This window comes from Castor canadensis, chromosome 17 (genome assembly GCF_047511655.1).
Source record: "Castor canadensis chromosome 17, mCasCan1.hap1v2, whole genome shotgun sequence".
Taxonomy (NCBI): domain Eukaryota; kingdom Metazoa; phylum Chordata; class Mammalia; order Rodentia; family Castoridae; genus Castor; species Castor canadensis.
In genome coordinates, this window is record NC_133402.1 from 1895820 (window position 1) to 1908465 (window position 12646).

General features: G+C 49.1%; 1 protein-coding gene and 1 long non-coding RNA gene across 2 annotated transcripts; one reads left to right on the forward strand and one right to left on the reverse strand.

Annotated features, from left to right (window-relative positions):
- Positions 1 to 1048: 1048 nt before the first annotated feature.
- On the reverse strand, positions 1049 to 5738 carry Rnps1 (RNA binding protein with serine rich domain 1). Its single transcript, XM_020169337.2, has 7 exons — positions 5600 to 5738; positions 5208 to 5363; positions 4649 to 4840; positions 4236 to 4338; positions 3780 to 3933; positions 1749 to 1890; positions 1049 to 1189 (listed from the first exon to the last, which is right to left on the reverse strand). The coding sequence occupies exons 1-7, from the start codon at positions 5668 to 5670 to the stop codon at positions 1090 to 1092; spliced, it is 918 nt and encodes a 305-aa protein (XP_020024926.2). The 5' UTR covers positions 5671 to 5738; the 3' UTR covers positions 1049 to 1089.
- Positions 1813 to 6064, forward strand: LOC141418549 (uncharacterized). Its single transcript, XR_012443180.1, has 2 exons — positions 1813 to 1941; positions 4607 to 6064. It is a non-coding gene; the product is annotated as an uncharacterized lncRNA (long non-coding RNA).
- Positions 6065 to 12646: the final 6582 nt, after the last annotated feature.

The following is a 12646-nucleotide window of genomic DNA, read 5'->3' on the forward strand; positions in this document are numbered from 1 at the left end:
TTCCCGCAAACCTTTTGCCAGGGCTGGTCCCCCGACGCTGCAGTCTTCCAATTCTGCTTAACTGGGCTACAGAAGTGCATGGCTCCAAACCAATTTCTGAGTGGACAATACACTTTCCCATCGCTACCTAACCGTAGGTGAGTCTCAGCTAGAACCTGAAGCTTCTGTGAAGAGATGGTAAAAACATCCCTCTCCCCTGCTGTCCTCCCACAGAACCCCAATTCTGACTGAGAGCCTTTGGAATTGTCACTTTAGTTGGCGAGCACCAGAATGGTGACTGAGAGTGTTCCGGGGATGGAAGAGTTAGAGGCAGTGAAACCAGCACTCAATCTGCATTCCAATCCTAGGTTTATTCAATACAGTTCCTTTACTCTACACAACAAAGTACAAACACAACCTTACCTAAAATGCTACAAAGTTACAAAACTCAAAATTTCATAGTACTGACTGTACAAGGAAAAAAAAGCAATGTACACTTTTTGCCAAGATAACCTGCAAACCATCATGAATGGCAGACAAGATGGGGTGGGGGTAGGAGCAGGCTCTGTGCCGACCCTGCAGAGCTGGCTCAACTCGCTCACCAATTCTAGAGTAAGGGACATACAGGACAGGGTGTGTTGAGGACATGGAAAGACTCATTTATGGTAATTAACATGGGGTGGGGAGACTCTTCCAGGGTGTTCGACCCTAGAGATTGGAACAGGACTCAAGAGGAGGCAAAAGGCCAGGCCTAACAGGAACAGCAGCTTGGTCCCCTTCCCTGCAGGATGCTGCACAGCAAGGTGAGCAGGTCACCAGATCGGCCCCAGGTCGAGTACTCTGTCATCTGGAAGCTTGCTTGTCCTTGCTGGCTCTGCCACTGAACACTCTCAGAACCAGGAACATGTGAGCTTTCTAGCCGGAAAACTACAGGGCACCTTCATGGGCACAGTCCCTGACCCACAGTAGGCTTTGGCAGCTAGAACTCGCCTGCAGCAGAAACGTCTCAACTGCTGCTTTTGAAGCCTGACTGATCCTCCTTTGGCTGGAGAAGTGACAAAACTGAGCTGGGTGGCACATAAATTACAGGGTGAGCTTCGGTTGGCCTGCTTATCGAGAGGAGTTGGAGCTGGAACGGCTTCTGTGGCGGCGGCGGCCGGGAGAGCGGGACCGCCTGCGCACTGGGGACCTGCGCCTTGGGGAGCGTGACCTACAGGAAGAGAAGAAACTAAGTTAGACCATCAGAAGCAAAGGCCCCAAGAAGCAGTACTGTGGGGTCAATCTGGCTTTTTTTCTGGAACAATCCTTTGCATTTTATGTTTATTTTTTGAGTGGTCCTGGGGTTTGAACTCAGGGCCTTGTGCTTGGGAGGCAGGTGCTCTACCACTTGAGCCCTGCCCAACCCTTGCATTTTACTTTTTAAGATCGTGGCCTCCACTATGGAAATCACTCCTTCGCTACTCCCCAACCCCAAACTTCCTCTCTTAATCTCTCCCGTTTTCTTAGCTACTAAGGGGGAAAGGATCTGCACTGGGTCTCACAGGAACCACCACAATCCTAGAACCTCTGGTCTTGTAGCTACCATGCACTGTGGCTGCACTTCTTTCAAGTTCCCGAGGATACAAAGCTGACCAGCTTTCTGCCCTCCTTCCCACAGCAGCAGCAGCAGGCAGAGTGCTAAATAGAGTCCCAGAGCTGCTGCAGCCGCATAGGTCTGTAAATGAAATGAAGGGCCCTTATGGGCCCAGCGAGCCTCCAAACTGACTTACCTTCTCCTCATCCGCGGGGGTGACCTGCGCCACATGGGAGGTGGTGGCAGCATTCTCCTGGGGGGGCTGAATCGCCGAGGCGGTGGCCTAGGCCAGGGGGCAAGCACAGCAGTAGCAGTGATCTCCTGGCCATCAATTTGTCCTATCGAAAAAGCAAGTCATAAAATATCGAGCACACACCCACCTTAGTCAGGTAAGCCACCAAGCCGGATGCCGGGCAAGCCACAGTAAACACGGGCTGAGGGTGTGAGGTGTTCCACAACACTGGAAACCACTTCATCAGAGAATTATTAGACACCACTGTGTGCAATGGCAGGAACAAAAGTTTGAGGGAAGGCAATACAGGGTAGAAGCCCCAGGGAAAAAACAAGGGAAACTGAGTTACAGACTGGAAACCCTTAGCTTCGAGAGACCGTCTCGACAACTGGGCACACTTGTAGAACAAGCTTCTGTGGGGCACAGAAGGCCCAAGGGCTCTTCTGTCTTGCTGGCTACTTTCCTGCAGGAGCGAACCCAGGCATGCGGGCTGTACACAGAACACACCAGAGGCTGAATGCAAGTGAACCCAGCCTAAGTAAGTCCCTGGCTTGCTCCCAAAACCAGTTCTAATGAGGAATTTAATGACATTAACTATATGGGAACAGAGGCAAATGCATCTCCTGGCTAGCTGGCAGTAAGACCAGAGCCTTTCAATTTCTTCCAAGAGACACTGCAGGTTTGTCTATTTATGACGCATAGCACAGGAGAGGACACATACAAAACCCCACCAGAACCCTTAAGAACATTTGGAATTGTTCGTTATGCCCACCCTGGATGTTCCCAAGTCTCTTAGCTGATTAGCAAGTGCTCAGATTCTGTCAAATACCAGATGACTGGCAGATTGTAAAGTGAAGGTGTGATTCATAGGAAAAGGAACGAAGTGAGTGACACAGGCAGTTTATGCTGAGCCCCTAAAACATTTCATAAGGACTTAGGTAAACTGAAAGAGAAATTGGCTAAGTAACAAGAAAAATTTAAAAATACCAAAGTTATATTAATCCTCCACGGCAATTATCAAAAAAACAAATGTAAAGTTATTTATAAAGCTTGTCACAGGGCACCAGAGGACTCAGAGGTTCTTATGGCCCAACTATCGGTACTATGGGTTGCCTGTTCACAGCTCTAGCTGCTATGATCCTGGCAACAGACAATCGGGCACAGGCACACTCTATAGTCCCTAAAATGCAGACCTGAAGACACAATGAAAACTGGTCACCCGAAATTATAAGTGTTCATAGGTTATAGGGTTTTTTTTGGGTAGGACCACAGTTTGAACTCAGGGCTTCATGCTTGCAGACACTCCAGAGCTTGAGCCATACCTCCAGCCTATTTTACTCTGGTTATTTTAGAGATGGAATCTCTAAAAACTATTTGCCCAGGCTGGCCATGAACCAGTTTTCTTGATCTCAGCCTCCCAAGTACCTAGTGAGCCACCAAGCCACCTAGCTTATTCATAGGTTTGTTTGTTTTTAATAGTAAAAATAATAGTAAAGTTTATTAGGAAAGGAATTTAGTGTTAACAGGACAAAAGTGCAGGAAATGGGAGTAAAGACTCCTGTTCGTAGGCTTTAAAACCCACTCTGGTTAATAGAAATAGCTATAAATGCATTTGAGAGGTGAATACATCACTCAGCGAAGTAATTCTTAAAAAAAAAAATGCAGAGATGCTGGCAAAACAGAAGACAACTCTCAGAAATTATTTAAAAAATCCTCACATAAAGCACCAAATATATTCTTTGTATGAATAGCTTCATTTGATCCGTAAGATCAAATGGATCTTTTAAGATTGAAAATCTCTTAAGGTGCTAATATAGTCATATTTACTGAGTTTTAAAAAAGAGTAGTCCTCCATAAAACATGTTCCTGATAAACACACCCACTAAGCAAGAACTGGAATCCTGAAAGGGCTCCAGTGAGACTTTCGACAGAGATGGGTTGGAAATCAGCTCAAATGGTCCCTATAGGCCAGAGGGTGCTGGCAGGGTCACCCACCTCCATCCATGTGTTTCAGCGCCTTTTCAGCTTCATCGGGATTCTCAAACTCCACATATGCATAGCCTTTGGATAGGTGAGGATGCATCCTTTCTACAGGCATGTCAATCATTTTAATTTTTCCGTAGGTGGAAAATATTTCCATAATGTGATCCTAGAAAAAAAGAAAGGTCATTCTAATGCTCACCCATCAATAACTGAACTACAAAGAATTCACCACACAATGAGTAAAAACTCTAGTATAATGCCTGTTACCTGATAAAAACTACTGTTATTCTGGGCTAAGTCTCCTAGACACAGATGTTAACAGTTCATGAAGAGTAATGAACCAGTGCTCCCCTCAAATCACGCACCTAATCTATACCAGTCCTGAAAGGCTACATTCTAAGTGCACCTGCTGCCAGAGGTCTGCTTGTCCACACCCCAGTGCCACCCAGATGGATCTGTGATCCTCACCTTGGTCACATTCCTAGTAAGCCTCCCAATATGTACTTTGGTGGGTTTAGGGGAAGGGCTCCGCCTTTTCCTCTCCTTTTCATCTCTTTTAGGTGGTTTGGATCTGAGAGAAAACAAAACACCAGAAACAGTCAATTTCTGTCAAGTCTGGGCTGGGAGTGGAGCTCAGTATAAGTCTCTAGGTTTTGTCCCCAGCACTGAAAAGAAAAAAACAAAGACAATGAAGAAAAAGTTTTGGGTTCCCTTTTAATGGGAAATTATTTGCCTGGCTTATATAACAGCTTTTTACAAGGAAAAATTTCCTACCAGTTCACTTACATTATCCCTGTCCCAAAATTCCAATTTCTCCTTTTGATCTACTTTTCTAATAGCTACAGTAAATGTACAGCTCCAGCCTGACAACTTGCACTCACTTGGAACGGGAACGCCGCCTGTTGTCATGCCTGCGCCGAGAAGGGCTAGGGGAGCCGGAGGAGCTGCTGGAACTGGAGCTGCGGGACGTGCTGGAACTTCCCGAGCGGCTGGATGCAGAGGAAGAGCTGGAGCCACTGCTCGAGCCAGTGCTGGTGCTGGATCCTGAGCTGGAAGTTGAGCTGGAACGAGACCTGAGGGCAAGGGGTGAGGGAGGAATAACGACAGACTGTCACCTATACAGAGGTCTTTCTTACTGGGAGGTAAAGTAGGAGACCAACAAAATTCAAACCACCATCTCAGCCTTGGGAAGGGGACTGTGGATAGGCTCAGGCTGGTTTTCAACTACTGAAAAATGAGCTCTAGACCAGGGCTACCCAATCCCCCCAAATGCCACATTCCTTAGGATCTTCAGGAAAGAAAAGGGAGATACTATCTTCTGTACACAAGCACAGCAGACTCCAATCCACTGTGCCGTAACTTAGGGTCTTGTTAACAACCCAAGGGGTGTGGTTGTTTTGTAACTAGTTATGGCTGTCACAGCAGCCTCTTTGCCCCCACCTAGTGCTGCTGCTTCCACTGGAAGCACTGCGCCTCTTCCGAGTCTTATCCCTGCCACGGTCCTTCTCGCTTGACTCCTTGGTGGCTCCTTTATCTTTAGAGCGATCCTTGGACTTCTCATCAGAGCGGTCCTTGCGTTTGGTAGGAGAAGGAGCCCTGAATGGTGAGGAACAGTGAGACTGCATGCTCCTCTAATTAAATCATCAAACAACAGCACAACCCAAAAGAGGGGTCCAAAAGGGTTAGAGATCCCAGGTGATCACAGAGCAAAATGATCTGTGGCTTAGGGCACTCATTGTAGAAAGCAAAAACATTTCAATCTCCCCTTTTTGAGGGTCCCTACTAATGAGAACCCCCAAAGTAGCACTAGAAAAATCTTATGGAAGGATTACCTAGTGCTGGACTTTTTATTATTTTCTTTGACTCCTAGCAAGCTCTTCTTTTTCACTCCTGATAAATCCATTCTCCCCTTCTGAGGTGTTCAAAGCAGCAATGGCGGCCTCACTTATCTGAACTCTCACTTCTAACTTGAGTCTGAGAAACGATCCCTAATCGATTGCAATTTACGCCAAAGAGCAGCCTAATAACAAGATAAAAGGATTTAAATAAAGAGTGAACGAATTGGCAAGACAACAAATCCACTTTGCAATAAAAAGATGAGCACACAAGAAGATAACAAGGGAACACAGTAAGCAGCAAGTGTCCACAGAGCCAGAACACTCAGGGGACAGTCACTATTTCCTCAGGGAGTTCTTTCTACCCCACAGGAGGTATAGGAAGGTCACCATAGTTTGTCTTTTTCTTTTTTGAACAAGAAAAAACCACAAAACTTAGGCATGTCTTTTCTTAAGGAGACAGGGATGGCGACTGTTCACTTATATTAGTGATTACACAATACCAGATTTTACTCCTAAATTGGATAAGCCCTCTATAGTCTTTTCAATACTACAGCACCATACTATTGTGCAGAATAGAGAAACACCTAACAAGAGTCAATCTCCTGACAGGATCACATCTCTCTTGTCTTACCACTATATCTGAATGATGACATGACTAGAGCAAAAGTCAGAGATTGACCAAAAACAGCACCAAAACATTTCACACCTAAGCACAAATATGCAAAATGTTCCACAGGTGCATTAAAAAGCAGTAAAGTGATTTAAAAGTAGCAGATGCAAACACTGAACTTTTGTTAATGAGTTACCTACCTATCAGGCATGTTAGGGACATCAAGGCAATTTACTTTGAAAATATAAGAAAGTAAGCGATAGGTAACTAGACAAATGATAACTATGGGTGAAATGTGACTTTTCAAGTCAGGTAGGCACAACTGTATTAATTTTTAATTTATTTTTGGCAGGGCTGGGGTTTGAACTCAGGACTTTGTGCTTGCGTTCTTTCAACCTTTTTGTGGCTTATTTTTCCAAAAATAAGATGAGATGGAAAAAGTAGACATCGGAACTGAGAGAGATACTGCTTGGTATTTAAAGTTTAGCAAAGTGCCTGGGCTATAGCAAGGGCTTGATAATGGTTACAAACTGCTAACTCCTCATATGTCCTATTTCCAGAGAGTGAAATGTAAGCAAAGGGCTCAAGGTGCTCAACTCAACTCCTGCTTCACCTCCCTCCACGGCCTGTAACTGAGGCAGACACAGCACACCATGGGGTCCTGCTTTCAGTGGTACTTTAAAATGCTGCTGAATAAATGTTCTGACCTGAGAAGAGCACCTGGCTTTGGACAACTGAGTGGAAAAGGGCAGAGTATCACCTTTACTGCTCCTTTCCAGGGGTATAAGCTCTTTTCACACTGTTTTACCTTAAAACAGCAACATACTATGGACACCTACCAGGCGTTCTTGGACAATCAGTGAACATAATCCAGAAGCTGAGTCTGGAGTTGGCAGACCTGTGTTTGATCTGAGGTTTTGCTATGTAACCTTGGACGTGTCATTCATCTTTTTTTAAGTTTCTCACAGCAAATTACATCTCCTATCATACAGTTATCAGCGCATTAGCTCAATTAATCCATGAATCTCACACAGCATCCAGTTAAAACTTAATGAATGTTACTTAATGTTAGAAGATAGGGTTGTTTCTCCATGTCTGGAAGCTCTTTATCCAGTCTCTCAACTCCAAGGTTACAGATGATTTCCGAAGTCTCAACGAGATTCCCTAAATAGCCCTTCTTAAGATCCCTTAGTGCAGTACTGTCCCCTACTAAGCCATGAGTACAACCTGAAATTTCCTAATAGCCATATGATAGGTGAAATTAACTTTGGGGGGAATGGAGAATGGAACTCAGGGCCCTGCACAGGCTAGATAAACACTCTACCTCTGAGCTATACCCCCAACCTGAAATTTTTTTCTGGCAGTACTGGGATTTGAACTCAGGAGCTCACACTTGGTAGGCAAGACTCTTACCATTTAGCCCCACCACCCAGCCCTTCAAATTATTATTTTTGGTACTGGGGTTTGAACTTGGCCCTACACCTTGAGCCACTCCACCAGCCCTTTTTTGTTATGAGTTTTTTTCGAGATAGGGTCTCTCAAACTATTTGCCTGGGATGGCTTAGAACCGTGATTCACCCGTGGCCGGCCTGAAATTAACTTTTAATAATATATTTGACATACCCAAAGCATCAGCTGATCCGCTGATCTGCACGCTAGGCAAGCGCTCCACCACGGAGTTACATCCCCAGCCCCTCAATAGAAACCCTTACTGATAAAAATTTACTTTTAAAAACGGCTAGCCACTGGACAGCATAGGAAACAGTGGCGATTACATAAGATTTCGGTGTCCGTCCGCCGTCCGCCCCCCATTGTACTGTATGGAACAAGCACCACCAGCTGACGAAACTGAGAACCACAAAGTGAACGCTTTGCTGGGTGTGGTCGAGTGCTAGAAAGCAAAGGTTGAGGTGCTCTGTTCACACAAGTTCAGGTAACAGCTCAGGACCTTGGTTACCTCCCCCATCCTCCGGAAAGGCGCGCGTCCAACAGCCAGAGAGAGGAGAGAACAATTAGTCAAATCTCGAGCAGATGGCGTTTCAGCATAAATCTTCAGCGCACCCTCCCCACGTAAAAGGGCACTTCAGACACCGTGCATGCAAAGTAACAAAGGCAGAAAAAGTCTACTCTGTGTCTCTCTGCGACCCACTAGCACCTTCCCGTATCCTCCCTTCCGAGCCCCATCACCGTGCTTGGCCCATATTGGGCCGGCACCCAAAAGCCGAGAACGGCACACCGGAGTTCGATGAACGTTCGCGGAGTGAATGTTTGAGTTAACGACTCCGAAAGGAGCCCGCCCTCTAGGCCGTCCCACAAAGCAACTCCGCACCCGCTCGGGCCCCACACGCCGACCTGCCCGCCCCTCCCCCTCCCCCGGTCCTCGTTCGTCCACTCACTCCTCTCCTAGCAGGGCCCGGAGTGCAACACTGCGGGCAGGTCACCCCGAGTGCCGCTGGCCGGTCCGAGTGGCCGCCGAGCGGACGAAGCGGGGTCGTCCTTCCGTCCGCGGCGGCCCCGACCACTTCCGGGCCGCGGCCTCGACGCCTCCCACTCCGCCCGCCCCGGGCCACACTCTTTCTCCTCGGGCTCTGTGTTCCGCTGCTAGGCTGTCGTTGCACCGTAGGGGTGCAGAGCAGGTCGGCCCCACGATGCGCCCCACCAGGCCTGCCAGAAGGTTCCCGAAGCTTGGATGCGGTCGGATTCCTTCCCCAACTTACATCTTCCCGCCGCCGCCACCTCCTCCCGCTCTCCTCAGCCGCTAAGGCCGGCGCAGTTCTGTCGTCAGAGTTCAGGAGCGGGAAGGCGCTGCCGTCCGGCGCGCGGTGTTGACGTAAAATGCCTCAGCCAATGGGCGCGAGCGGTGGAGTGTTAAAGGGCCATGGTCGTTTTTGCGGAACGTGTGGACGCCCTTGGTGTGTGGCTTTTCTCTTTGTGGCAGTATCTGGAGTTACCCGAGGCGGACTGTGCTCATTCTGGAGCTGGCAGGCGAGCGGCTGACTGGGGCCTGAACTGCAGTGCTGAGTGGGCGCCTCCCAGGCCCGCGGCGCGCCCTCCCGTCTTGCTTGTGCGCCCCGGGCCCGTTGCTGGAATGCAGAGTGGCGGGGCAACGGCCGTGTAGCGTCGCACAGCATCGCGACCTCACGCAGCTGACCGTGAGGGTCCGCTGAGCCGATGCCATTCAGAGAGACGGGCGGGTACGGGGATGTGGGTTCGTTCAGTCAAAACCTTCGGTTAGTGTACGGGTGACCTGGTAGACGCGGCCTTTCGGCAGGCAGAACTTGGACGGCCGGGGACAATGTGATCAGAAAGAACGAGGAGCTTGAGGAATGCAAGAGATAAGGTGCAGAAGGAGGCGTCTCCGAGGAGGTGGCATTGCGGCTGGGACTCGCCTAGAAGGGCGCACCAGTAGGTGCAAAAGACGCTCAGAGTGGCCGGAAGAAGGGAAGGGAGGCAGCGGATCCCAGGCGAGGGTCTGCGGAGGTGGAGTTCAGCGGCGGGGGCACGTGTGGAAGGTGGGGTGTCGAGGCTCACACCAGCGGCCTCTGGAGGGTCCGGGCAGAGATCACTGTCGGGACCTTCTGGCAAAGACAGGATTAGGGTGTAGTGGCCCCAGCTCAGGCAGGAAACTGTCGGAATAACACCCGCCGGTAGGTTTTGTTCACCTCAGTGCCTCCATTTTCCCTATCTGTACCTGGTAAGCATTCGTTCTGTTAGGATTATATATGGAAGGAACGAAGCTCCTGCCATTGTCCCAACAGGTTGGAGGAATCAAGGTAGAGAAAAAGGGAGAGATCCAAGCAGGTCTTTTGGAGGAAGGAACCAGCGTGACTTGGAGACATTATATGTTGCAGCTTGGTGACCCTAGAGTGGCAGAGGAAGGAAATACGGCTCAAGAAGTTTGGGACAAGTTCAAGGCCAGCCCAGACAAAAAGGGAGATCCCCATCTCAAGCATGGGGGTGTGCCTGTTATCCCAACTACTAGGGAGGGCTAAATAGGAGGCTCTTGGTCCAGACTGGCCAGAGCAAAAGTGTGAGCATAGCAGAAAACCAGCTAAAGCATAAAGAACTGGGGGCATGGCTGAAGTGGTAGAGCATCTGCCTAGCAAGCAGAAGGATCTGTGTTCAAACTCCAATACAAAAAAACCCCCAGGTGTTCTGGGGGGACAGAACAGCTGGTAAAAGGAGCTTGCTTCCAGAATCTACACTGAGGCACCAGGGGTGGAGTTGGCAGGCCCAGTCAGGATGGTCTGGGTACCCCTGTTGGTCTCAAGATTTGATGTGTGGGCATTTAGAATAAGTTAAATTCCCTGAATTACTGTCCCATCTGCCTAAGCCAGGCATGAGCGATAAGTGGATCAGAAATAACAGTCTGTGGGGTCTTCAGCCTGTCCCCGTTGTAGGAAAGGGGCTCTGGAGGCTCTGTGATGGGATTGAGGTGGTTTTGGTAGTCAAGCAGGAAGCATATGGAGTTCTCTGAGCAGGTAGTGGAGCCCATGATCAGAGAGGCCTCTGGAGACCCCAAACCCAAAGTGTGTGTCCAGGGCTTCAGAGCAGCATTGACACCCTGGGGGCAAGGAGCAGCCTGGTGACCCCACCATGGTGAGAGGAGGATGGGAAGAGAACCCGCTGGACTGACAGCTCCTCCCTGCTTTTTTTTTTTTTTTAATGCTCCAAAGTAATTTAATTTGGCATGCATGTAAACTTTTTAACACATTTTATATTAAATTTAAAAGTATGATTTATTCAGACACTGATCAAATTTGTATCTAAATATTATGAATTTTTGTAATCAAATGTGCTGTCAGCTGTTGAGCTTTGAAAAAGGAGCATTCTGACTTGCCATTTTGAGGATCAGCAGAAACATGTTTGGGTCTGGGCAGGGTGACATACACCAGTAATCCCAGCACTCAGGAAGCTGAGACCAACCTGGGCTACATAGCAAGACCCTATCTCGAACAAGCAAAACATGTGTGGAAGACTGTGAGAAGTGAAATTCTAGACCTCTTCCTCTCCTTCCAAGAGTCCTCGTGTCCCCCATCCCATCCCCACTGCCAACCTGCTGAGGCCTTTGGGACTAGGGCCACGGAGCTGGGGCCTTTGGGGTTCCAGGGCATCTTAGGGCTACTTTGCTTTGCTGGAGGGAGCATCATTGGCTCGCCAGAGCCCAAAAATGCATCCTGTAGGCCCTGGCCAGTGTCCTAAGTCCCCTTGTGTCCCCTTCCAGGGCTCAGGGTCATTTGTTGGTGATTTGGGGGCTGGTTTAACTTTAAGAGTGTGTCCATGTTAGGACACCCTCCTGGACCTGATGGTCTCTGAGGTGCCTATCCTTGGAGGTTGGCAACCCGGGACACTGCCATGGTCAGGGACTGCCTGGACTCTACTGGAGTCCAGTAGCTTTGGATGGACATCACACCTTTGTAAGGAAGTACCTCTACCTATTGCTAGAACTGGGCTCTGGACTGACACCTCTCTGGTCTCAGCAAATGGAAGAAGATGACTTGTGACTGGGAGAGACCTAAGAGAAGCTGCTGCTTGCTGAGAGTTCAGTCATCAAGGCCTGGCACCTGCCTTAGGAGGGACAAGGAAGAAGTATTGGCTACTGTGTGGCCAGAATAGGACTGAAAGGGCTGCCAGGCAATTGACTCAGGCAAATGTGGCCAGCTGGGAGAGTGCAGCTGTGGGAGTTGTCCCCAGCTACAGGCTTGCATCATAAGGGGTGGGCTATCTCAGAGTCTGATGCCTCTGTACCAGGCACCTCTGGAGTCTTGCATAAGGTGTAAGCTGTTCTCTGGAGGGGCCCATGGGGCCAAGTGGTGAGCTCTGGAGCCTATACTCATCTTCAGCTCAAAGCCATGTGTCCATTCCTGCCATGAGGAAGTAAAGGATGGTGACATCTGAATTGCTTCCCACTCACCAGGGTAGTCTCAGGGGACAGGATGGGTAAGATCCAGGCACAGAGTAATGAGCTGATGTGCTGGATGATCCGAGCGAGACTTGATGCTTCTCTGACCCTGGAGGCACTGAATGCTAACATCTGTAGGGATGGACTGGGCCCCTGGAGTAGGGTTTGGGCAGCTCTGTCAGCTGAGGAGGAAGGTAGGGCCCTCTCTCCCTTTGCCTGGCCCTGCAGCTTCACTCCTCCACCTGCCTGCCCAGAGTCCAGACCAGGAGGACCCATTAGGTGAGGAGGGGGCCCTCTCCAGCACTGTCACCTGCTCGGGTGCAATGTTGGCAGTTCTGTGTGGGTGGCCACCTGCCCTCTGCTGGTAATGTCCTGGCATCTGGGGTTCACTGTACCTGTATACATGAATGTGTTTTGGGCAAAGCTGGGCACACAGAAGTGAATGATACCCTCACACACAGAGGTGAATGATACCCTGGATCTGCCTGAAGGTTTTGGGTCAGGTAAATGTGCCTTTTCTCCCCAGCTC

Excerpts from the sequence above, each read along its gene's own strand:
- Rnps1 (XM_020169337.2), bottom strand. The coding sequence starts at position 5,670 with ATGGATTTATCAGGAGTGAAAAAGAAGAGCTTGCTAGGAGTCAAAGAA. Across the intron at positions 3,934-4,235 it reads TTACTAGGAATGTGACCAAG|GATCACATTATGGAAATATT; the intron begins GTGAGGATCACA and ends CTTTTTTTCTAG. Across the intron at positions 1,891-3,779 it reads GCTGAAACACATGGATGGAG|GACAAATTGATGGCCAGGAG; the intron begins GTGGGTGACCCT and ends CTTTTTCGATAG.